The sequence below is a fragment of the Hemicordylus capensis genome, chromosome 2 (assembly GCF_027244095.1).
Source record: "Hemicordylus capensis ecotype Gifberg chromosome 2, rHemCap1.1.pri, whole genome shotgun sequence".
NCBI classification, from domain to species: domain Eukaryota; kingdom Metazoa; phylum Chordata; class Lepidosauria; order Squamata; family Cordylidae; genus Hemicordylus; species Hemicordylus capensis.
The window spans coordinates 181,227,101-181,249,551 of record NC_069658.1 but is presented as its reverse complement, the minus strand read 5'-3'; the positions used below and the strand labels follow the sequence as shown (position 1 = coordinate 181,249,551).

The window sequence follows — 22,451 nt, the reverse complement described above, 5'->3', positions numbered from 1 at the left end:
CTGAGGGTGATGGGATCCCAATGTGTTTCTCTATCTCATTCCAGGGATTCCAGAACATGTAATTTTGGATCCAGTGCCAATGATGGAAGTGGGCAAAGTGTATACTTTGACATGCAGGGTTCCCAGCATTGCTCCTATCCAGAACCTCACCATGACCTTGCTCAAAGGGAAGGAGAAACTGCATATGGAGACCTTTGAGAACCACACTGCTCCTGAAGCCAGTGAAGTTGTGATGACTCACACCATTACTGCTCAGCAGGCCAACCACAGGGAAGAAATCACCTGTCAAGCAGCTCTGGATCTGAGGCCTGAAGGGCAGCCCTTTGAAAAGACATCTCGCATCCAGCTCCTACAAGTTTTTGGTGAGTCAATTAATACTCTGAAATGCCAGGTCTTCTCCACTGTGAGTCTTCTTTGCACCAAGAATATCTTGGAATTTAAAAAGCCAATGGCAATTCATCCACTTCTGTGCAGATTAGAGATGTGTGAGACAGCTCAGTTCGAACCGGGCTTGACATCAAACCAGCACAGTTTGGGTGGTCCAAGTTCAAACTAAACTGATTTGGACCAATTTGGTGGTCTCCTGGTAAAGGGGAATCTGGTGAGGATTCCCCTTTATCAGTAAAGGGGCGGGGGGGGGGGTTCCCTAAGCCTAGAGGGAGTGGGAGGGGTGTCAGTTAGTAGTCACAATTAATATTGGCAAAAGCCAGGTCAGATTTGAACCAAACCAGCAAAAATGGTTTTGTGCACATCGTAGTGCAGATGCTCATCCATGGTTGTGTGCAAGATTCAGTGTTGAAGGGCTGGAGTTAGCACCCCCTACAATCAAGTACTGTTCTCAATCACTCTCCTTATGTTTCTCCCTACCTTCCAAGAACATGTTTAATATGGTCAAGCCAATCTAGATTCATTCACAAGCAGCTGATTTGGGATTCTGTCCTTTACACACTGGAGGTGGCTTGTATCCTTCCACAGAGTCTGGTTCTCTCAGGGGGAAGAGGAGACGGAGTTGATCATTTCCAGTAAAGCAAGACCAAATCATTGCTTGGAGAGGCAAGCTGAGATCAGTTACAGAGAGGTGATAGGGGTCCAAGGAGAGGAGCAGGAAGTGGACCAGAAGAACTAGAGAAAGGCATGCAGAATCAGGGAGAAAGCAAGAACAAGCAGGGGTCACACAGGGAGTGGTATCTGTGAGCTGCACACTGCTAGTGTCTTGTTGCATGAAATCTGCTTACAGGAAGAGGAAGATTGAATTGGTGCAGAAAAGGATAGTGACCAGCCATGGTCAAAGTATGCCAAAGAGCCAGTGCAGTTACTTGCGCCTAAGGAGGGCTATAGGTTTCCATAAAACTGCAATGGCTTAGGCACTGGGAAGTCAGCTCCTGGACCCCCCATGATTTTAGTCCACTGATGGACCATTTCAAACCTTTCCCAGGTTGGTTCCAGCCCCACAGCCTTGGCTCACTCTCTTGAGAACCTATTGCAGGCTGAGTCTCCACAAGCACCCCAGACCATGGACAACTCCAAGGACCTGAGACACAAATACTGGGCCGTGAAACTGTGAGAATGTTGCCCCAACAAGGACTCATAGCAGACTGCCAGTTGTTATAGCTGCCACCTAGGCAGGGTGAACTGGCCCTGCCCTTTTCTTTTGAAAAGTTCTCTTCCCCAAAGGGGCCTTACCCAATTTCTTGGCTCTGGAAACAATGGAGGGGCCTCTGCTAAAACTGGTAGATCCTTGTGGACTCCATGTTGGAGGACAAAGACAGGACTATGTCCATGGGTCAAGGTGCCAACTCAGATTCCACTGGCATGGGGGGGGGGGGGTTTCCTAATGGCAAGGGGTCAGCTGGATCTGGATCTTAGGCTGTCCCCACCCGGTCTGATGCCCAGAACCTTCTGCCTTATCCCCCCCAGTTGGGGGTTTCCTGGATCCAGGGTTACAACACTTGATGTGTGGCACATCCACAGAGTTTCTAGAAGAGAGGTGGACTGGATGAACATTGGATTCAGTTCCTGTCCCTGCAGTGTGCATGCAGTGAAGTACACCAAGCCTTTCTTTTACTTCCCCTAACTCAGACAACAGCAATTTCTAGCTCGCCACAGCAACAGCATGTACCTCATATACTGTCCTTACTTATACATAAGCAATCCAAACTGCATTAGCAGATGCTGCAGAAAGAAAAGTATCTGCATTTCCAAGGCTCCTGTGCTTTCAGCTGGTGGCCAAAGTGCAGCTCCAAGTTTGCAGGAAGCTGCCCCCTGTGGATGCTCCCTGGTTTGTTATGTGTTCGGAACTCTTTTGTTTACACTTATTAGCCATCCTGAGATGAAACAGAAGGAAGTCAAGAGCCCCTAATCAGCCAGGGGCTTTTCTCTTCACTTTCATCTAGTTTTTCAGCTTTCCACAAACCCCTTTGATCATGTTAGCAAATCAGTATTTAAAGACACTTAAGGGCTGTTACTTCAGTAGAACGGATTGTGCAAACAAGCCGTTTTCTGGTGCTGGAAGTGGATATTTGAAGCTGGACCACTTAAGAATTCCCATTCCTCCTCCTTTCATCTCCTGGTTGTTCAGACACTTCCTCTGAGCAACCATAATCATTTTGCAGGATGCCGAGTTTAATAGCCATGGGTGTAAGCCAGCCTAGGAAGGACTTCATCCTCAGAACAAAGAAGTATCTGGCCTTTGCTTTTTTCCATCACTGCCAATTCCCAGTTCTGTGCTGAGGAAATGGTTTCTACTGCCGGTGGGCATGCAGAAACTATGTAATTATTATAATCCCGTTAGTGGGAGTCTATTAATAACTCTGTGACAAAGACATTGCCTGTTCCCCTCAATCTTTTTTGTCTCTGAGCTCGATGCTTTAATGATGGCTGGTTGAGTCACAGCCTTTGTTCCGGTGCCAGGAGACAAGTTGCCCCCAGCCTCACCTGGGCGTTTGGAGCACGCTACTGCTGCATTTAGAGTAGAATGAAAAGGAGGAGATTAGCAGGCGGCTTTCTTTGAGGGGTTAGCAGAACACATACTCAAAAAATACTGTATGTTTGCAACTGTGATTCATTTGCTGCATTCATCTGTCACCCAGAGGTGCTCTTACCCCTGGACTCAGGGGACAGTCCAGGGCCTCCACACCCCCTGGGGGCCCCCAAATCCTCTACTCTAGGACTGGAATACAACTAAAGCCCCATTCAAAAGCTGGCCTGGAGCAAGGAATGGGTTAACCAAAAACACCACATGTACCACTTCATTCTATTCCGCCAGGAAAAAAGAAAAAGATCCGTGCACATGGGAGACCAGCATGTCAGGGAGATGGCTGGACTAGAACCCCCTTTTCTGACATGGTAGTCTTCTATATGGAGGATTTTATTTTTTTGCTTCTCTACTTGCACTCTGAACTTCAGTCTGAAGTGATATGGTCCAAACACAGGTTTACCACCAGAGTGGGAATTAGGTTTGACTGTATATCCAGAACACTTCCCCAAATCTTCTGCCTTACATAGGAGTGCCTTGGCAGACAAGTAGATGTGAGAAATGCTTCCTGGAGCTAAAATATGGGGAGATGCCTGCTTTAGTCGCCTTTCCCCCAGGTGCAGGATGCACTGAAGAAGAGCAGACGGTGGGCCCAAGAAGGTGGAGGAAATTGCAGCTATCTCCTTCCCTCTTTATAGCATTACCAACCTGGATAAAAGTGTCAGAATATCAGCAGTGGTGGAAGGAGAGGGACTCGCTGAATTGCTAGGGAGCACTGAGGAGAGGTAGTGGATTTCCTTCCTCTGGATCCACAGAAGGATGCTAACAAAATGCCTATATCTCTGGAGGCTTGCTTGGCAGAGAAACAGCATGAGGACCTCTGTCGATATACTACTTTTCAACAAAAGTTCCCAAAGCAGTTTATATAGACATTTATAAATAAATAAAATGGTTCCCTGTCCCCAAAGGACTCAAAATCTAAAAACAAGAAAAAAACAACAAAAAAGAACAAAACATAAGATTGACACCAGCAACAGCCACTGGAGGGGTGCTGTGCTGGGGGCGGATAGGGCCAATTGCTCTCCCACTGCTAAATAAGGAGAATCACCATTTTAACAAGGTGCCTCTTTGCTCAGTTAGCAGAGGATAAAGGTAAAGTGTGCCGTCAAGTTGATTTCGATTTCTGGTGCCCACAGAGCCCTGTGGTTTTCTTTTGGTAGAATACAGGAAGGGTTTATCATTGCCTCCTCCCGCATAGCATGAGATGATGCCTTTCAGCATCTTCCTATATTGCTGCTGCCCTATAAAGGTGTTTCCCATAGTCTGGGAAACATACCAGCGGGGATTCGAACCAGCAACCTTCTGCTAGTTAATCAAGCATTAACTGACTTTTATCCTATTGATCTGATGATTGGTTTCTCCTACAGCTTTCCCAAAGGATCCCCAGCTCCAAACCTTGCGCTACATAGAGGCCCACACCACAATGGCCGTGCAGTGTGAGGTGGCAGGAGCTTTTCCAGCCGAAGAGGCCCAATTTGACCTGACCATTGCCGGAGAGAGACTGAACTTCAGCATCAGTGTGCTGGGTGATACAGCAAGGGCCCAGGCTCAGGTGTCCTCCTTATCAGCAGGAAAATATGAATTGAATTGCACAGTGTCCCTGGGTCCAGTGATCAAATCTGCAATGGAAACAGTACATGTTTACAGTGAGTGGTTGCTCAGATTTCCCAAAAGCTGTGACTTATATCAAAGGTGATTTTGCTAGGATCCTATCAGAGAGAGGGTTGATGATCCGAAGTGCATTAGTGGTCCCAACAGCTAAGAAAATATTTGTGTGTGGGTGGGAGGTGCATTTCACAAGAGGATATAGTTGAAGTTATCCCGTGTCTTGTACACTGTCAGGACAGGCTCCTGTACAATTGAGGGCAGGATGAGGCCAAGACAAAATACGACGAATATTTATATACTGCTTTTCAACTAAAAGTTCCCAAAGCAGGATAGACAGACAGATACATAGATAGAAATAAATAAAATGGCTCCCTGTCCCCAAAGGGTTCGCAGTCTAAAAGAGAAACCTAAGCTAGACACCAGCATCAGCCACTGGAGGGATGCTGTGCTGGGGATGGAGAGGGCCAGTTGCTCTCCCTCTGCTGAATAAAGAGAATCACCACTTTTAAAAGGTGCTTCTTTGCTCAGTTAGCAGGGGATAGAGGGGGAGGAAATAAATGGTCTGTATTCAACAACAGCAAGTCTCCAATGTGCTTAGAATCGTGGGCAAGTCCAGCCTGGAAGTTTTTATAGGGGCCAGAGTATCACATGACTCACTCTGGCCAATTGGTTCTAGAGGCTTCCTTACCTAGTGTGATTAGTCTCATTCCTGCCTCCAGAACTGGGTAGTGGCCAGGGCCAGCCTCTCCAGTCTTCGAAGACTAGACTTGCTTGGAGATACAAACAGGATGGGCAGACCGGATGATCGCCCAGGGCACCTGAATGGGGCCCCGAGGGGAGCTTTGTAGCTTGCTCTTTGTTGAGTGTACAGTACTAAACATGGAGCAGGGTGGACTGAAGGCACTTCTTGCCCAGGGTGCTATTTATCCTAGGGCCAGTGTGGTGGCGGCACATGGGCTCAGAGGCACTCTTACCCCTGGACTTCCAGGTCAAAGTCCAAGGCCTCCACACTCCCTGGGGGCCTCCTGAGTCTGTCCTGGGTGGCGCTGGTCTGCCACTGTGCCAGGAGGCTGAGAGTGACCTCTGCTTTAGAGATAGAGTGGAAAATGGGGAAAGAAATGTGTGGGGTGGGGAAACGTTAAGTTGCATGTTGAAATGTTTCTGCTAAATGCTAAGGCATATTTGCATAAATATATCTGTTTTACATCCTTCGATTCTTGTGATTTCAGTTACTGTTCGTGCCCTCAAGAACCCACATGTTAAAAATACTGTGGGTGGGGGGGTGGGGGGGTTTGCCTCCAAAGGCCTTTAGGTCCAGGATCCAAAATTACCTAGCTGCACCTCTGCATGGGCTGAACACACACACACACACACACACACACACACACACACACACCAACCCGCCATATACCTTGAGTCACCAGAGCAGACTGGAGTTCTGAAATACATACATTTAATAATGAAGAAGGCAGAATTACAATGCTGTTTTCTCCCTGCTGAATCAGTGTGTTCTCAGTGGCAAATCTGGTGTCAGGCTCCCAGGAGATGGGGTGGGCTCCTAGCCCTTCTTGGACTCCAGAATGACTTGAGTCAGCACCAAAAAAAGAATAAAAGTCAGCCTCAGGAACAGCCTGGGGAGGAGGTTAGTTTGTCACCTGAGTTGTCCTCCTCCTGGCTTGCTGCATTCAGCCAGTTCCCTCTCCTGGAGAACTCCTGGCTCCCATACTCAGAAGCAGCCCCTCCTCATCAGCTGCCTTGTCTTTAAATACCCCAGTGCAGAGCGGACGGGGCTTAAAGCCTACTTCCATCCCCGCCCCCTTCCTGACCTTGCTTCCTGTTTCCTGCCACACCCAACCTAGCTGTCTCCCTGGAGTGGTTTCCTGCAGCTCTGCCTGCCTTGCCGTCTCAACCCCACTGGGATTTGACCGGCCTGAACCCTTCTCATCCCTTCTGCCCCCTGAAGGGAATGAAAGCCCTACACAAGGAATGCCACACCCTTCTCCAGCCTCCACAGGGCCACCCAAGTGACCAGGTAACATGGTGTGCAAGTGCAGCATATATGAGTGAAAGGAAAGGAACAGAGAGGCCCTTCTTTCCAGCCAAAGGAGCTCAGGTGACAGGGCTGCAAAATACCTCGGCTGCTGCCATTCAGAGCCGTTACTGCTCCAAGTGAAGCCGCCTCTGTAGACACCATTGGCCTGCGGTCCAAAAAAACCAGGCAGCTCTTCTTGCACACCCAAGTCGGGGCTCTGGGTTTCTGTTTCCTGAGCAGCAGTTCCCTCATGCTTCATAGCAAACCACTTTTGAAACTAAGGGGATCACAAAATGCTGGTTAAAAGATCCAGCCTATCAGTAGCTTTGGGGCACACCTAAGCTAGCTCTATGTGTCCCCAGCAGTGTTCCCTCTAACAAGGATCCCCAGATGTCATTCACTACAATGCCCAACATCCCCAGCTCCAATGGCCTTTGGCAGGAGATTATGGGAGTTGTAGTCAACATCAGGGAATCCCTGTTAGAGGGAGCACTGGTCCCCAGCCGAGGCGTAATTGCCCATTTCCAACTGGCAGCTGCTTTTCCACTTCCCATGATGATCCCTGTTTTAACCATTAGCCAACTCAGAATACGCCATGAAGAAAATGCCTGGTTCCTTCAGCTCTGAACATTATGACCAACATGTGGTTGCTGCTACCAGAAATGTACGAAGCACATCAGGTTTCCCCCTCCCGCTCCCATCATGTATGGTAGCTCTTGGCTTGTGTCATGCTTTCTCAACAATATGTGTTTCCTGCTTCCTACCATTGGCAGCCTGTGAAGTGAAGTAGGGGTGGGGAAATGTAGAATGTCATGAAATCACAATGTTTGGTAAGTTTCACTAGTGGTTATGGAGGGGGAGGGGGGACTTCATTTTTGGCAGCTAAAGCCACACAATTACCACCGTGCCTGGATTGTTTGCTCCCAGCCTGCACAGTATACCATTTTCTGAGCAAATGCTGGAACAAAATTCTTTTTCATACTAATTGCAGGTTTCCCTGAGCCCTCTCTGGAGATCCATCCATCTCAGACTCTTGTAAATAATCCTGTGACCATTATATGTGATTCTACGACAACTGAGCTGCCCAGCATTTCTCTTCGGATCAAAAATGCTTCAGGGAGGACCCTGGCTTCTGGTGATCAACACCTTCTGCAGCTCACCCACATAGCTCAGAAGGAAGACGATGGGAGGGAATTTGTATGTGAAGCAGAACTGACGCTTGGTGGAGACACCATCATTAAACACACATCTACCAGTCTTACTGTCTTCTGTGAGTACAGAATATCTCTCCCAGTCACACCATTTAGTTTGCTATTTTTGCATTTAATGATTTATTATTACAGTCAGTGACCAGCAATTTTTAAAAAAAGGAAAATAAAAATAAAGTAAAATCAAATCAAAAACAGGACTGGGAATAGAGTATCAAAACATATACCTACAGAGGTCTTAATTACAATTAATCAACTGCTCCCGTCTCAGTTTGCATGCTGTGGCACAGAATCTTGCTGCCCCAGCTGTAATTGCTGTATACTGGTCTTCTGGGAGGAAGGAAGTATAATACTCTTCTGATCAATCTGGCATGTTTTTAAAAAGTGGTTCAATCCAGGCAATGTGAATATCCCTATAATACAAACAGTATAAAAGCACATGTGAGATGGACTGACGATATTGCCTGAACCGCATGGACATAGCCGGTTCCTGAGTGGTATTCTCTTAAATCTGCCACCCAAAAATGGCAGAAGGCCATTGAACTGCATCAGCGAGAAAGCTCTCCTCTGATTTAGAGTGATCAAATTTGTAAGATACGCCACTGACTGAAGGTAGAAGCCACCTGACTGAAGGGAGAAGCCACCTGGAATTCTACTAGGGGGACAAGATTTAAATCAGATTGCTTCTCCATATCCACAATATGTTGTTTAATAATTTCTTTGGTGGTGTCATGTCCCAATGAAAGTAGATATTGTGGAGAGAGGCCATATCTGCCCAAATTTCTGCATTTAAACATCCATATTCTACAAGGTGCAGTGGCACCTCCATAAACAAACATCCTTCAAACCATTTGGTATTATCTTTTGAACCCAACCACCCGTGAGCCAAATTGCATTCTAGGATGGATTCATTCATTTGATCATTTTAAAAGACTAAACATTTACTGTACTGGCACCTTCAGGGGCCTATAGAAGCTTCAGATGGAATTTCAGTGGGAAGATCGCATGTAAGTAAAGAATTAAAGCCTCGTATCACTGCACTGCAATCCTGATCCAGATAGAGCCCCTAAGTTGTTGCTGAAAGTAATCCCCCAATGGTACAACACTTAACATGTCAGATGGGGGCAGGGGAGGGTGGGAGTGGGAGTCTTTCCTACCTTACTTGGAAATAACCTGGGGTCTTTTGCATGCAAAGCAGGTGCTCTACCACAGAGTACAACCCCATCCTCCTATCTAACATGTTTTAAAGGTGGAGATGGCATTGTAGCTCAGTGGTAGAGCATCTACTTTGCATACAGAAGGTCCAAGGTTCAATCCCTAGAATTTCCTAGTAAAGTGGGAAAGACCCCCATCTGAAATCCTGGAGAGTCAGTGCAGACAATCCTGAGTCAGTGGCCACATTCGCATGTAACATGAAAGCAGAGGTGAAGGGACGTCTGGTTACAATTTGAGTATGACCGAATGTGGGCAACTGCAGTTCTGACTGAAAAAAATGGACTCATGGTTTCCCTCCCCAGACTCCGATTTGTACCTTCAGTTGGTAGTGGGTTTTGCCGCCTGAACCTCCGGTTTCTCAGTGCTAGCGTTACATCCTAACACAGCACCATAGTCTGGCTGTTCTGCAACCAGAGTTGAGGGAGGAAGCTCCTCCCTCTCCAGCTGCTATTGGCTGCCAGGGCTGTCCTTCAGTCAAGAGGAAGCCCAGGCAGCCAGTACCCCCTCTTCTCTGTAGTCTCGCTGACTGAGAGGAAGCTCTCCAAGACATCCGAATTCAGATGAGAGAGCAGGGGGAGCGGAACTGAGGGTCCATTGGACTTGCAGTTCCATGTTACGAGCAAATGTAGCCAGTATATGGCAACTTCCTAAGAATCATGTCTGGTTTGGCCTTCTGAATGTCAAGAAGCCAGTGTGGTGTAGTGGTTAGAGTGCTGGACTAGGACTGGGGAGACTGGAGTTCAAATTCCCATTCAGCCATGATACTAGCTGGGTGACTCTGGGCCAGTCACTTCTCTCTCAGCCTAACCTACTTCACAGGGTTGTTGTGAGGAGAAACTTAGGTATGTAGAACACCGCGCTGGGCTCCTTGGAGGAAGAGCGGGATATAAATGTTAAAAAGAAGAAGAAGAAGAAAGGTCCTGTGAGATAGGAGAATTAGGGGCGAGGGAGGAACCAGCTGGTAGATCAGAAGAGCCTGTCTGTGCCTGGCATCTCAGGTTATGTCTGAAGTGACTGAGTTTGTAATTTAGAGACAGTCCCTTCAATGGGTGATCTGAAAGGTGCAATCCTAATGCCAGGGCCTCTTGGGTTGCTTCTGCAGTCAGGCTAGCCATATCCCCAAGAACAGAGAGCTCATCCCTGCCAGCTACACTGCCTTTTCTCCCCTTGCCACACCTGATCTGGCACCAGCTTGCCAACCTGCTTTGTCAGCAGTGCTGGGACACTTTGACACACACAGATTGCTGTGAAAATAAAATCCAGCAAGGCCAATCACACTCAGCCTGTCACTTCATGTATAATACAGTGTTAGAAGAACTTAACAGCCAGAGGGGGAAAACGAGGCAGACAAACCCATTTGCAGCTTTGTGTCTGTCAGGAAGAGCTGTTTGATCATCCTCAGAGTTGGTGTTAAGGGCTCCTGGAATGATGTTTCTGAGGGGCTGGAAGGAACTAGGGCTCCTGGGTTCAGCTTCTGTCATGGGTGCAGGGAAGCAAAACTGGAGGGAACTCAAAATCTAGTGAGGGGGATCATGGAGTTGAGGCTTGTGGCTTTTTTGAAAGGAAGTTTTGTATAGCTAAGGATGGGGTTGCCAATAGCTTCTGACTGAAGTTATTCCTTCAGATTTCCCCTTATCTGCCCCCCCCACCAATATTTTTCACAATATCCAGCCATTAAGATCTCCAGGATTGCTTTCAATAGTCACCCAGGTGTTTTTCACATAGCAGGCGTTACCACGTGTTTACTGTGAGGCTTTACTGCGAGTTTGTCATTTCTCCAAAAAACTGATGCAAAAAGTGGAGTTTTTAATCCTGGATATAAATCTGGCTATGCTGTAATGCACATTGAAAAACCTGAATTGTGTGTGAAGTGCTCCCTGATAACTCGCAGGGACTTCAAGGTAAATCCGGCTGATATGTGAACGCACACCCTCCATTCTGGAGCAGATGCAAGCTAAAAGCCCTGTGTGGAAAACGCCCTGGAGATTGATACGATTCCTGGAGACTCCTGACCATTCCTGGAGGGTTCACCACCGTAACTAAGAATCAAACTGAAATCTGACTGTCTGTGGCAGAACCATTTGTTTAGGCCTGAGTCTGCCCTAATCACATATGATGTGTGGGGAGGGTGTCTGGTTTTTAGAGCAGATGTGACCCACTGATAGTGGGTGCTAAAAAGCTCTTCCCATCCACAGCTTCACCCTGCAGCCTCCTCCACTTCATGGAGGAGCAGTCTATCATCGGCTACTAGTTGGAGGGCTATAGGCTACCTCCAGCCTCAAAGGCAGGATGCCTCTGAGTACCAGTTGCAGTGGAGTAACAGCAGGAGAGAGGGCATGCCCTCAACTCCTGCCTGTGGCTTCCAGCGGCATCTGGTGGGCCACTGTGCGAAACAGGATGCTAGACTAGACGGGCCTTGGTCCTGATCCAGCAGGACTGTTGTTATGTTCTTATGTTCCCTGGATAACACTTTGCTCCTAGCTGAGCTCCTGTATTTGACATGAGTCTGGCTGGAAGAAAAATGCCTGTGAGGAGAGGCCCCAAGGAGGAAAGCAACAGGCATGTGCAGGGCCAGCTCTCAGTTTGAGAAGACCCTCAGAAAGGTGACTGGCCTGCATAGGTGGAGCCCCCTCTCCATCCCATGGTGGCATAGGCAGCTTTTGTACCTTCTCAGTCAACCAGCAACAGTAACATTCTAGCTGGAGGCAGCTGCTCACCATGTTTTTCCTCCACAGTGCCCCAGAACACTACATGAGGCATTGTGCAGGGAGGGGGAACATGTAGCTGGCAGCCACGGCCAGATAAAATGCTGTTGGCCCCCCAAGAATGAAAGAAAACCCACATCCAGCAACACATGAAGGGGAGGAGGCCCACCTCGCTAGTGTTGACTGTGTCCAGTCCTTCACAATGGGCAGCGTGGGAGAGCCCTACAGCACTGGGCTCTCAGCAGCTGCCCAGGGGATCCTTGTGTTGGCTCAAGACATTGGCCTGCTTGAGGCAAATCATGAAACACCGCCCCATCCTCCTGCTGGCCCCACTCCCCACCTTGCCAGCCCTGCCCCCTGAGCTAGAGTCCACAAGTGCCATCCTTTTCCTGGCTCTTTCTCCTCCTTGTTTTCTTACCCCCTCCTTCCCTGCCCCCGGGCCAAAGCCCACACATCATGCCCCTCTTCTCTCCTCCTTCACCAGCCTCCACCTCCTGGAGCACAGTCTCCTTGCTGCCCACCTGCCCGCCATCACTGCATTTACTGTAGCAGTGGACATCCAGCTGTTTCAAACACTCAATTTCTGTCTGTTGTCACCAATTGCTCCCTTACCCATCCCTCTGTTTCTCGCTGCTGCTTGTCTTCCCAGGACCACACTTCTGTGCTTTGTCTCTGCCATTCACGCATCCCACAGGAATTCAGAGGAGAGGAGAGTCCTTTCCTTGGAGTTCCTGTGGGATGCTAGAATAGAGGAGACAAAGTGGAGAAATGTGATGCTGGGAAGTCCAGCAGACCTGCAGTAGGCAGGTGAGGTGATGTCCATGGTGGGGCAAATATGCCTATACCCATCTCCATCCACCCTGTGATGCACATACCACCTAAAGCCATTCACCTCAGTTTGCCTCGTGAAAGAGGCACCCCTGGCTGATAAACCTGACAGCTCCACCCACTGCTTTGTATGCAAGTGGTAGGGTAACCTTAAGGCCTGGGTTTAAACAAATGGCTCTGCCATTGCTACGTGCAGCTTACACTGAGACAGTAGGCAGGCACACAATCAACATTAGGATAGGAGAAGACTCCTACCCTAATTCGGAAGCAGGGCACGCTCTTGGTTTCTGATTATGTGATAGATAAAAACAGGATGGGAGATGGGGAGCTTGAGCATCAGTTAAGCCCCAGCTGGGCAGGATGAGCATACCTTACCCAGAGTCTGTTCCCAGCTCCTGAATGAGGTAGGCAGGAAATCGTCCTACGCAGCTGGGGCCTGACTGATGTTCAAGTGCCTCCCTCCAACCTTGTTTCTAACTAACACACAATCAGAATTCAGGAGCAAGCCCAGTTCCTAAATTACAGTATGATGCTTCTCCTACCCTAATGCCGATTGTGTGAACTAGTAGCTTTAGCCCAGTGGCTATAGTAGGATGTGGGGGAGTGGGGAGGGGAGGAATCTTAATGCAGAAGTACGAGCAAGGATGAGGGTAAGGCAACCAAACAAATCTGGTCAGTCGCCATCTTATTGGCCATTGTAGCTACCTCCATGTTCAGAAATGGTATACCTCTTCGTACGATATGCTAGGGAGCAAGTGACACTGGATCCCCTCCACCTTTGTGACCTGTTTGTGAGCTTCCAGAGGTATCTGGTTGGCTACTGTAGGAGGCAAGATCCTGAACCAGACAGGCGCTTGGTCTGATCCAGTGAGACAATCTCTCATGTTCTCTCAGAATGACTGTGTCACATGCTGCAAGCAATCCAGGGACATGTGGACTCAGTACCTCTGATACTTTCAGAACCCGCTGCCTAGAAGCACCATACGTGTCCCCTTGCCCAGTTCTTACAGTGCATGTACTAAACCTTGAAGACTAGTGCATGCGGTGAATTGCTTGGAGGCTACAGCTCCCAATTATCTTAATGCGGTCTCTGCTCCCTTTACATGATGACCCAAATGTTGGAGACAGTTGAAATTGAGAATAATTAGGGCATGGCTGCACCAGCCTCCAGCTGTTTTTGAGGTGTAACTCTAATCATTCCCAGCCATAGTGACCAATAGTCAAGAATTATGGGAGTTGTAGTCCAACAACAGATGGAGGGCCAAGGTTGTACAGCCCTGAATATGGGCTCTTGATTGGATGAATTGGTCCTCAGGCAGGCTAATTGTCAGTTTCCACCTAGTGACTATGGGTGGCTGGGATTCTTGCAAAGAATTCTGGTCTAGGCAAACCTTGGGCCAGTCAAGCTGGCCACTTCTCTTAGATTCTTAAGCAAGAGTGCATCCACAAGACAATTTAACACAGATTAGTTATTATGCCTTAGAGAGCCACTCTTGCTTTGTAAATGTAAAACACATTGGTGGACCACAGGAATTCTAGTTTTTTCAGACCACCCAGGACTGAAGTCAACCCACTCCTGGTATAAGTAATACCATAATGATTGTTTCTGCAGTTCAGAGAAGGATTGAGTTCAAATTCACATTGTAACTACACAATAGCTTGAGAAGAATATCCTGAAATTGTGAGCAAGGAACTAAACTAAAATATCATAGGTTGTCCTGGGTGTACAACAACAGAATAACTCTGAGTCCAGAATCATGAAGCAAGATCAATGGATTATATAAGCCAAAGCCCTGAAATCAAGGCCAGTGCAAACATTTTGATGTGTGAGGTAGAAAAACCCTGCAGGCAAGAGTAGCCCTGCCATTAAAAAGAGTAGAGACAGCCTCTGGTGACAAATTCAGCCTGCCCATTGTATAAAATATAACACATCACTGACAATCTGTCACTCTTTAATGGTATTCATGGCTTATCACTTGAGGCAAACAGCTCATCCCATTTCATGGTAGAACGAGATCTTCCTAAATCAACCTCACATATTGCTGCCTATGTTAACAAGGCTCAAAAAACTATCTACCCAACATCACCCAAATATTCCAGTTCAACATTCCCCAACATTAAACCTCCCCCCTTTATTTCTTACCCAAAGAGAGAAGAGCATCAACCAATGTGTGTGTTCCCTCTGCACATTGCAGATGTGCCGGAAATGGATGAGTCCACTTGTCCAAGCAACCATACTTGGGTAGAAGGGATGCAACAAATGTTCCACTGCATGGCCAAGGGGAACCCTAAACCGTCAGTGGTTTGCATCAAAGATGGCATCACGTACAACCTGGAAAAGAAAGAGGTGGTCAACCAGAGCTATGCCGGCATCTTCAACTGCAGTGCCACAAATGAGCTCAGCTCCAGCACCAGATTAGTCACAATCCATGTGGAATGTAAGTGACATTTTCATAATTAGATATGAGGAAAGCCTCTGTACACACACACATACCCGTTTACATGATCAGCCCAGCAATAAGAACCCCAGAACAGCAATGATACTAGTTAACTGCAAGATCCTTTATATATTATTATGCAGACCACATATGCACAAGCTACTTGAATATTGCTCAGCCATCACTAAATGCATTGTCCATCTCCTCTCTGTTGCAGATGGGCCTCGGCTGCGTGAGTCTGGCTGCCCAAGTAACCAAACATGGGTGGAAGGGAGCCTACAGAAGTTCACCTGCCAAGCTGATGGGGTTCCCATTCCCAAGTTGTCTTGCATGAAAGATGGCAAAGTGCATGATGTCAGACAAGTGCAGAATGTCACACAAAGCCATGCTGGTGTCTATCACTGCAATGCTACCAATGCTCATGGGTCAAGCAGCAAGATGGTCACTATCGATGTTGAGTGTAAGTGCAATTTGCATGTTCTACACCAGGTGCATGGGATGATGCTGAAGAATTTGATCACGAGGCTGGTCTCTACAATTGGGCATGTGCTGATAGCTCTCACTTAAGGTATCAAAGGCTCAGTTTCAGCACTTTCAATCCCCCAAAGTTCTGATGTAGAAGGTACTTCAGCCCTTGTCTGACCCAGACAAGGATCAGATGCACTGTGTTATTCGTATGACTTATGACATGACTTCTTACACTGAGCACAGGGTATCCTGGGCCAGGGCGGGGGTGCATGTATTATTTCCTGGGACATTTCCTACTTTTTCATGAGTGTGCTACAAAACCACACTTGGGGCACAGAAAGAAACCATCTGGATATGATCCTCAGGCTTTTTTCTTACTTTTTAAAAGATCATGAATGGCTCTAGAAGGCACAGAGATATGGGTTTTTCTCCTATAAGCCTATGTTCTCAGTGTCCACTTCTGATGACACATTCCTTGATTAAAATCCTGGAATAGCATATGGGAAAAGGCTGGGGCAATGACTGTTTATCTACACTTTTATATTACAAAAATTGTCAAAAGCAAGTATGGGACATGTGAAGGTTCTGGGAGGTTTGCCAGATTCATTCCCATAGCACTGATCATTCTCATGCTAGAGACTATTTTCTAGCCATTTCTCCCCATATGTATTTTCAAGGCTGATTTACACATCACTGTTAATGATTGTAATATAATGTTATCCCTCAGTGACCCTGTGAATCAAGTTATCTTGGGGGAATAATTAGCCAAAGATTACCCAGGGGCTGAGCAAGAATTTGAATCCATGTCTTCCTGGTCAAGGACCAACCTTCTCACCAATACATCACATATGGCTGTCATCCTGCATCCTATAAACATGCTTTCATCACATGCAATGGAATGGGAGTTCAGGGACTGCATAACACTGCTGACAAAATTTGCAGTCGCTGTATTTAGGACTGGAGTTGATTAAAAACCAGCCCAGTTTCCACTAAAGCCTCACAAATATAGGACATGATCCTTTGCACAGTAGATGGGCAAACCCATATGTTATCCACATGGATCGCCTTGTAGCTATTTTTTCATACAGTGTTCCCACTGTAAAGTCAGGTTCTCATTCTTCATCTTCCAGATGGGCCTGAAATGGATGACTCCAGCTGCCCCCATAATTTGACCTGGATAGTGGGGGCAGAGCAAACCTTCAACTGCTTTGCAGGGGGGAACCCAGGGCCAACTGTTAAGTGCATAAAAGATGGCAGAGCTTATAGCCCTGGGGTTTCCCAGCACGTCACCAAAGAACAAGCCGGCACTTATCGCTGCACAGCCACAAATGTACATGGCTCCAACATCAGGGATGTGAGCATCCAAATTGAATGTAAGTGATCACCGACTAAATCTCAGCTGGGCAGGGGGCGTGCTGCTGTGTCAGGTTTTTGTTTGACAGTGTTTAGGGTATTTAGTTTAGGGCAAAACTAGTATTTACATCTTCATCATTCTGTGCTCTGGGCAACTTTGGACATTTTATAGTGTTTCTTTGAAATACATATGTTTATTTAAAGAGTTAAAGAATTATTTAAAGAATTTAAGATACATATATATAAAAGTATAATTATTTAATCTTTGAATTTGCATGTTAATATATAATTGCTGTTTGCACACGGTTTGTTGCTGGTTTTGGTTTATTCTTGACACATGTGGCCCTTTTGATATATGTTCCAGTGTTTAGGGGTAGGCTGAAAATTCACATGCCATTTGTTTGTTCTTTTTGATGAATTTCAAAATATGCCTCTCATTTTGTTGGCTTTTGGTACTAGCTAAAAGCTCTTAATCTGCATCAATTAACTGAAAGCAAATAATCTGCATGTATTTAAAGGAATTCACATTGAATGGCCAAGGTTGCCCTTTTCTCCCCACGAGAGAGGAGATAGTCTGAGAACACACCTCAGCTTATATATGCTGTGCTAAGGCTGCACCCCACCCTTAAGAAGTGGGTGTGGATTTTATGCAAGACGTGTATAAAGACTCAGCAGATTCTCTAGCTGCGGAGAACCCTGTTCGTAATTGCCCTGGAACTTAATGGCTATGGAATCGCTGTGCACCACAGAAGATTCTGGAGCTCCTCCAAGGTGTAGCCCCCATTAACAGTGGATGTTGGCTAGGCCTTTGGGTCTCTAAGTTGCTGTGTATGAAGTGCGGGTGCACCCTAGAAAACTCCCAAAGCTTCCTTGTGGCTGTACAATGCAAGGGAAAATCAGTAGCTGTCCTTCAGAGAAACATGTCTGCCGCTGTTATCTCCTTATTGAAATTCTCAGGAGCACAATTTGAAAACCACTGACCTAGTTTCTTGCAAATAGATCATACTCTGTTACAATTTCAGATAAGCCAGAAATGGATGAATCCAGCTGCCCAACTAACTGGACCTTAGTAGAAGGGGTACCACCCACTTTTGAGTGTAAAGCTGAGGGGGTCCCACCTCCAGAAGTTGTATGCACCAAGGATGGCATATCATACCACCTTAGTCAACTACAAGGAATCCCAGTTCACAATGGAATCTTCTGGTGTAATGCTACAAACCGGCATGGATCAGCCACCAAGGCAGTCACTGTTGCTGTTGAAAGTGAGTACTGGTTATTTTATTGTATTGTATTTTTTATTTTCATACTTCTGTACTGCCTTTCACTAGTACAGCTTTAGTGGTGTTATGGTGTGGAGCAGCAACACGTCCAACTTGTCCAAGGCAGTAGGAGGACAAGTCAGGTCCAAGGTCCTTTATTTATCCTAGGTTGTGGCCTGTGTGGTGTTTTTGGTTAATCCATTCCTTGACCCAGGCCACCTTTTGAAGGTTGCTTTAGTTACTTTTATTTCCAGTCCTGGCGTGGAGGTGGGGCTAACAAACAAGCAGCATCAGCGTCAAGAGCATTGAAAGCAGTCTGCACTTGCCACTCTGTAAATAAGATCTGTTTCATTAAACCATTAGTATTCCCGATTCTACTCCACTTGCCTTGTCCTTGTTTGCTACAGCTCTTTCCTCTGGACTCTACAGCCTGTTTCTGTAGGAGTCCATAGGCTTATTCACACAACCATTAAATGGGTATGACGCGCATCCTACCCAGGTTTGGGATCTGTGCACACTCCTGTTTGTGATCACGTGCGAGTAAAAAGCAAGGCGGGGAAAGTTATCATGTGTGAGATCCATGCAGGGTAGAAAGGCTCTGTCCTACCCAGCAGCTGTGCCCAGGTGTTGAATGAGGCAGGAGGGAAAGTTTTCCCATGCCCCACCCAGCATGAGCCTTGCCCAGAATCACTTCCCCTGCCTCCTATCTTGCTTTTGACTCACGCACAATGACAAAACAGAAGCACATACAGCTCCCAAACCTGGTAGGATGCTTGTCCTACCCACTTAATGGCTGTGCGAACAAGCTTCATGTTTTCCTCGTGGCCTTTCATTTGCATGGGAGGAGTCACCCAGTCACCCTCCCTTGTCCAGTAAAGGAGAGAGGAAGTATACTGTGGTTATGAAGCCATGGTATCACAAATATCAGGGCCATTTCAGAGTTTACCTGGTAAGGACAGGGAAGCATGTTTTGTTCTTCTTTCATTTTCCTCCCCTAAAGCAAGCAAAAATGAGCAGCCCCTGGAGGAGAAGGCAAGAGGAAGGTGAGGGAAATTTTGATCACAGCTCACTAATCCTGACAAACACTATAAATATAGCTGCTGTAAAATGTCATTCTCAGATTACAAATGGGGATGGGAGGCTGAGACTGAAAGACAGAGATAGTGGCTTGGTAAGTGGCTTGGCTAGGACAAGGCTGCTGTTGACCCATATCTCCCCCGTGTGTTTCCTCCAACAACATCTAGCAAAAGAAAGTGACGTGATGTCATTGCAGTCGATGCTCCTCTGCTCCCAAAGTCTGCATCCAATAAGAGGTGGAGAACCATTGAACACAATGATATTATGCCATATTCTTTTACTAAGCCTAACTAAGAAGATGCATAGGTAGAGGATGCGGGTTGGTAGCAGACACACATGCCCCTTAAGTGATCTTAAGGAATATCCTCTTACTTAAGTTAAGTGGGGGCCTTGTTCTGTCTATGTGTTCCAGGCAAACCTAAGATGGATGAGTCCAGCTGCCCAAGTAACCAGACCTGGCTGGAGGGGACTTTGCAGTCGTTGGCCTGTGAAGCAAATGGGACTCCTACTCCATTTGTCTTGTGCACCAAGGAGGGAGCTACTGAGGACTTCCAGAAAGAGCAGAATGTCAGCAGAAATGACACTGGCATCTATCAGTGCAAGGCCACTAACGGCCATGGGACCGAGAGGTGGATGGTGGCTGTGCAAGTGGAATGTGAGTCACCACTTTAAAAATAGACCTAGAATGTTCAAGTACATTTGGAATTAATGTCTGTGTCCATCCTAAATGTGCCTGGAGGTACTTGATGGGTGCTGTTTTTTTTTTTTTAATCTGCCTCTGCTCCAACCTTCATTGCCTTTAAGTCCCAGGCTCCACCTCCTTTGTCTCAGGGTCTAAGGCCATAGGAGACTCTGAGGCTATTCACACGATGGCAGAAATTCAGGCTAGTGGAGGCTAGCCCAATTTTCTCCCGTCGTGAGAAACACCAGGCTCGGCTGGGAGCCCGGTGGTTCTTAAGCGGGTAACCCGCTAAACTACCCCTGCCCTTACACCAGGTTTGCAGAGCAAGTGCTCCGCAAACCCATTTTTTCCCATTGTGTATTGCCATGGCACGGCTCCACACCATGGCAACTCACGAGGAGAGCCCCAACCGGGAGGCTGAAAAGCAGCCTCCCAGCTCAGGGATCTCCAGCATGCCCTGCGCGCTTGTGCAGGGCATGCTGGAGCTTCTGGGGTCACGCGGCCCCCAAGCTCCCAAGTCCCCGCCGGCTCCGTGGCGGAACCAGCAGTTGTGTGGGCAGCCACTGTGGCCGCCCAGAGCAGACTGACTGCTAGTCTGTGGGGAGAGCAGGCTAAGCCCTCTTTCCCCGCTAACCCTCTCCAGGCGGCTCCCACTGATCGTGGGAACCGCCTCTTGGTATAGAACACCGTAGTATAGCCCTGCAAAAATACTATTGATTCAAAACATGCCATACTGGACCAAAATCAGACCAAATAGGCTTGTACCTTATACTCTAACTTGAGATGATCAAATATGTAGTTATTTGGTTCGAGGGGTTGTAAAATATCAGCTCTCCTCACCCATGACATGAAAGGGATGTTCAATCCAGTCACGTGCAGGGTGAGTGACTACAGAGAGGTGACTGCAGACACCTCTCCTATGTTGCAACATGCATCTTTCAGCTAAACAGTAGATATAGGCCTGGTTCATACAATCTAGGTTTAATGTGGGTTACCAACATGCACGTGACTGTGTGAACCCACACCAAGGCAGGAATCTCAGATTCATCTTGCACGATGAACCACTTTGTCTTGGGTTCACACAATCATGCTAATGTTGGTAACCCACTTTAAACCTGGATTCAAACAATTGTATGAACCAGGCCATAACTGAACAGGACCTGTCCCTGAGCTAAAAGTACATGCCAACAGGGAGAGGTGTGTATATTTAATGCCAAAGGCACTCAGATATTGCAGCGATGGAGAACCAAAAGAAAACTTCAGCTTGGGTTTCTGCTGGCCGAACTGAAACCAGCTCCTGAAACCTTGTGTTTCCAGACAGGCCTGTTATCTCTCTTCTGGCTGTCAGTGCTTCCTTACCCATCAGAAGAGGAACAAACTTTACCATCACCTGCCATGCTGATGGGTCTCCAGCTGTCAGCTACACCTGGAGGGTGCCTCAGGCTTCCAACCTCAATTATGTAGTCAACAACAGCACGGTAGCCATCACCAGTGCCAGTGGACAGAACAGTGGTGTGTATGAGTGCACAGCCAGCAACAAACATGGGCAGTACCTCAGCCAGGTGGAAATCCGAGTGGAAGGTAAGGTCAGAAGGTGGAAAGGATTTGAAAGAAACCCGTACGATTGCATGCTGGGTGGCAAAGTGCAGGCCATTCACCACAGCTGAGTGCTGGCAAAGGAACGGATCGGTCAGGGCCATGCTGGAAGTGACCGGCAGACCTGAGCCAAGGAAAGCTTAAAACCAGGCAGAGGAGCGAACTAGATTTATTACTCAGCAAATACATGTAACCATCTCCTGGTGTTCTTTTTTTAAATGAAAAGCATCAGTGGGTCACTCAGAGCCTGTGAGCTTGAGGAGAGAAATGGTAGGATAGCAAAGAAGGAGCTGCTTAATCTTTCCCCATCTGGCTGTTTTTCTGACTAGAAAACTACACACCACCCAGTTGCTTTTCCATGAATTGTGGCAGGGTGGGTGGGGTGGGGGTACTGTACAAGTACCTATATCTTTCCCCCCTCAGACAGAAAGGAAACGATATCTTTTCCCCATAGGTAGAAAAGCAGCTGGAAGACTTTGACTGGAAACATAGCCAGAGGGTAGAAAGGTCAACAGCCTTCCCCAGCACACACACAGAGGTCATTCACACGGCCAGGTGGGCAGGAGGAGTGGAAGGCTTGTTACTCACCTCTCCACCACCAGGATGATCAATTCCATGGTGCTGAGAGTGTGGACCACGCTCCCAGATGAGCCATACTGCGTGCTCCAGAGGCCAGGACAATCCATGCTCGGAGTCGGAGCTCCAGAGGCCAGGACAACGCATCCCAACCTTTGGAGATCCAACATGCGCAATGCATGGTTCCCCCAGGAGATGTGTGCTCTAGGTGCCCATCTCTGTGTCCGCTGGGGCTAAACATAGCCCCAGCGAACACACAATCTGGTTGCCCAGGTTAAGGAATCCCTCCTTTAACCTCAGCTAACACTCGGGCTACAATGGTGGTGCTGCCCTGCCATCATTGAAAATGATGGTGCTGCCTTGCCAGGATCG

General features: G+C 47.4%; 1 protein-coding gene and 1 long non-coding RNA gene across 7 annotated transcripts in view; one reads left to right on the top strand and one right to left on the bottom strand.

Moving 5' to 3' along the window:
• Positions 1-22,451, top strand: part of ICAM5 (intercellular adhesion molecule 5) — a 46,071-nt gene that overhangs the window by 13,060 nt on the left and 10,560 nt on the right. For 2 of the 6 annotated variants that reach the window (XM_053303321.1, XM_053303320.1), the window contains exons 4-12: positions 45-362; positions 4,402-4,680; positions 7,666-7,944; positions 14,826-15,068; positions 15,286-15,528; positions 16,667-16,909; positions 17,912-18,151; positions 19,638-19,880; positions 21,225-21,488. In XM_053303321.1, coding sequence (XP_053159296.1) covers positions 45-362; positions 4,402-4,680; positions 7,666-7,944; positions 14,826-15,068; positions 15,286-15,528; positions 16,667-16,909; positions 17,912-18,151; positions 19,638-19,880; positions 21,225-21,488 — 2,352 coding nt within the window. The remainder of the gene's footprint in view (positions 1-44; positions 363-4,401; positions 4,681-7,665; positions 7,945-14,825; positions 15,069-15,285; positions 15,529-16,666; positions 16,910-17,911; positions 18,152-19,637; positions 19,881-21,224; positions 21,489-22,451) is intronic. The other 4 variants (XR_008317845.1, XM_053303324.1, XM_053303325.1 and 1 more) reach the window with 4 other exon arrangements.
• LOC128347951 (uncharacterized) overlaps positions 7,977-22,451 on the bottom strand; it is a 41,702-nt gene continuing 27,227 nt past the window's right edge. Inside the window, exons 3-4 of the long non-coding RNA XR_008317846.1 lie at positions 14,774-14,962; positions 7,977-8,295 (exon numbers count right to left, since the gene is read on the bottom strand). This is a non-coding gene — a long non-coding RNA (uncharacterized LOC128347951). The remainder of the gene's footprint in view (positions 8,296-14,773; positions 14,963-22,451) is intronic.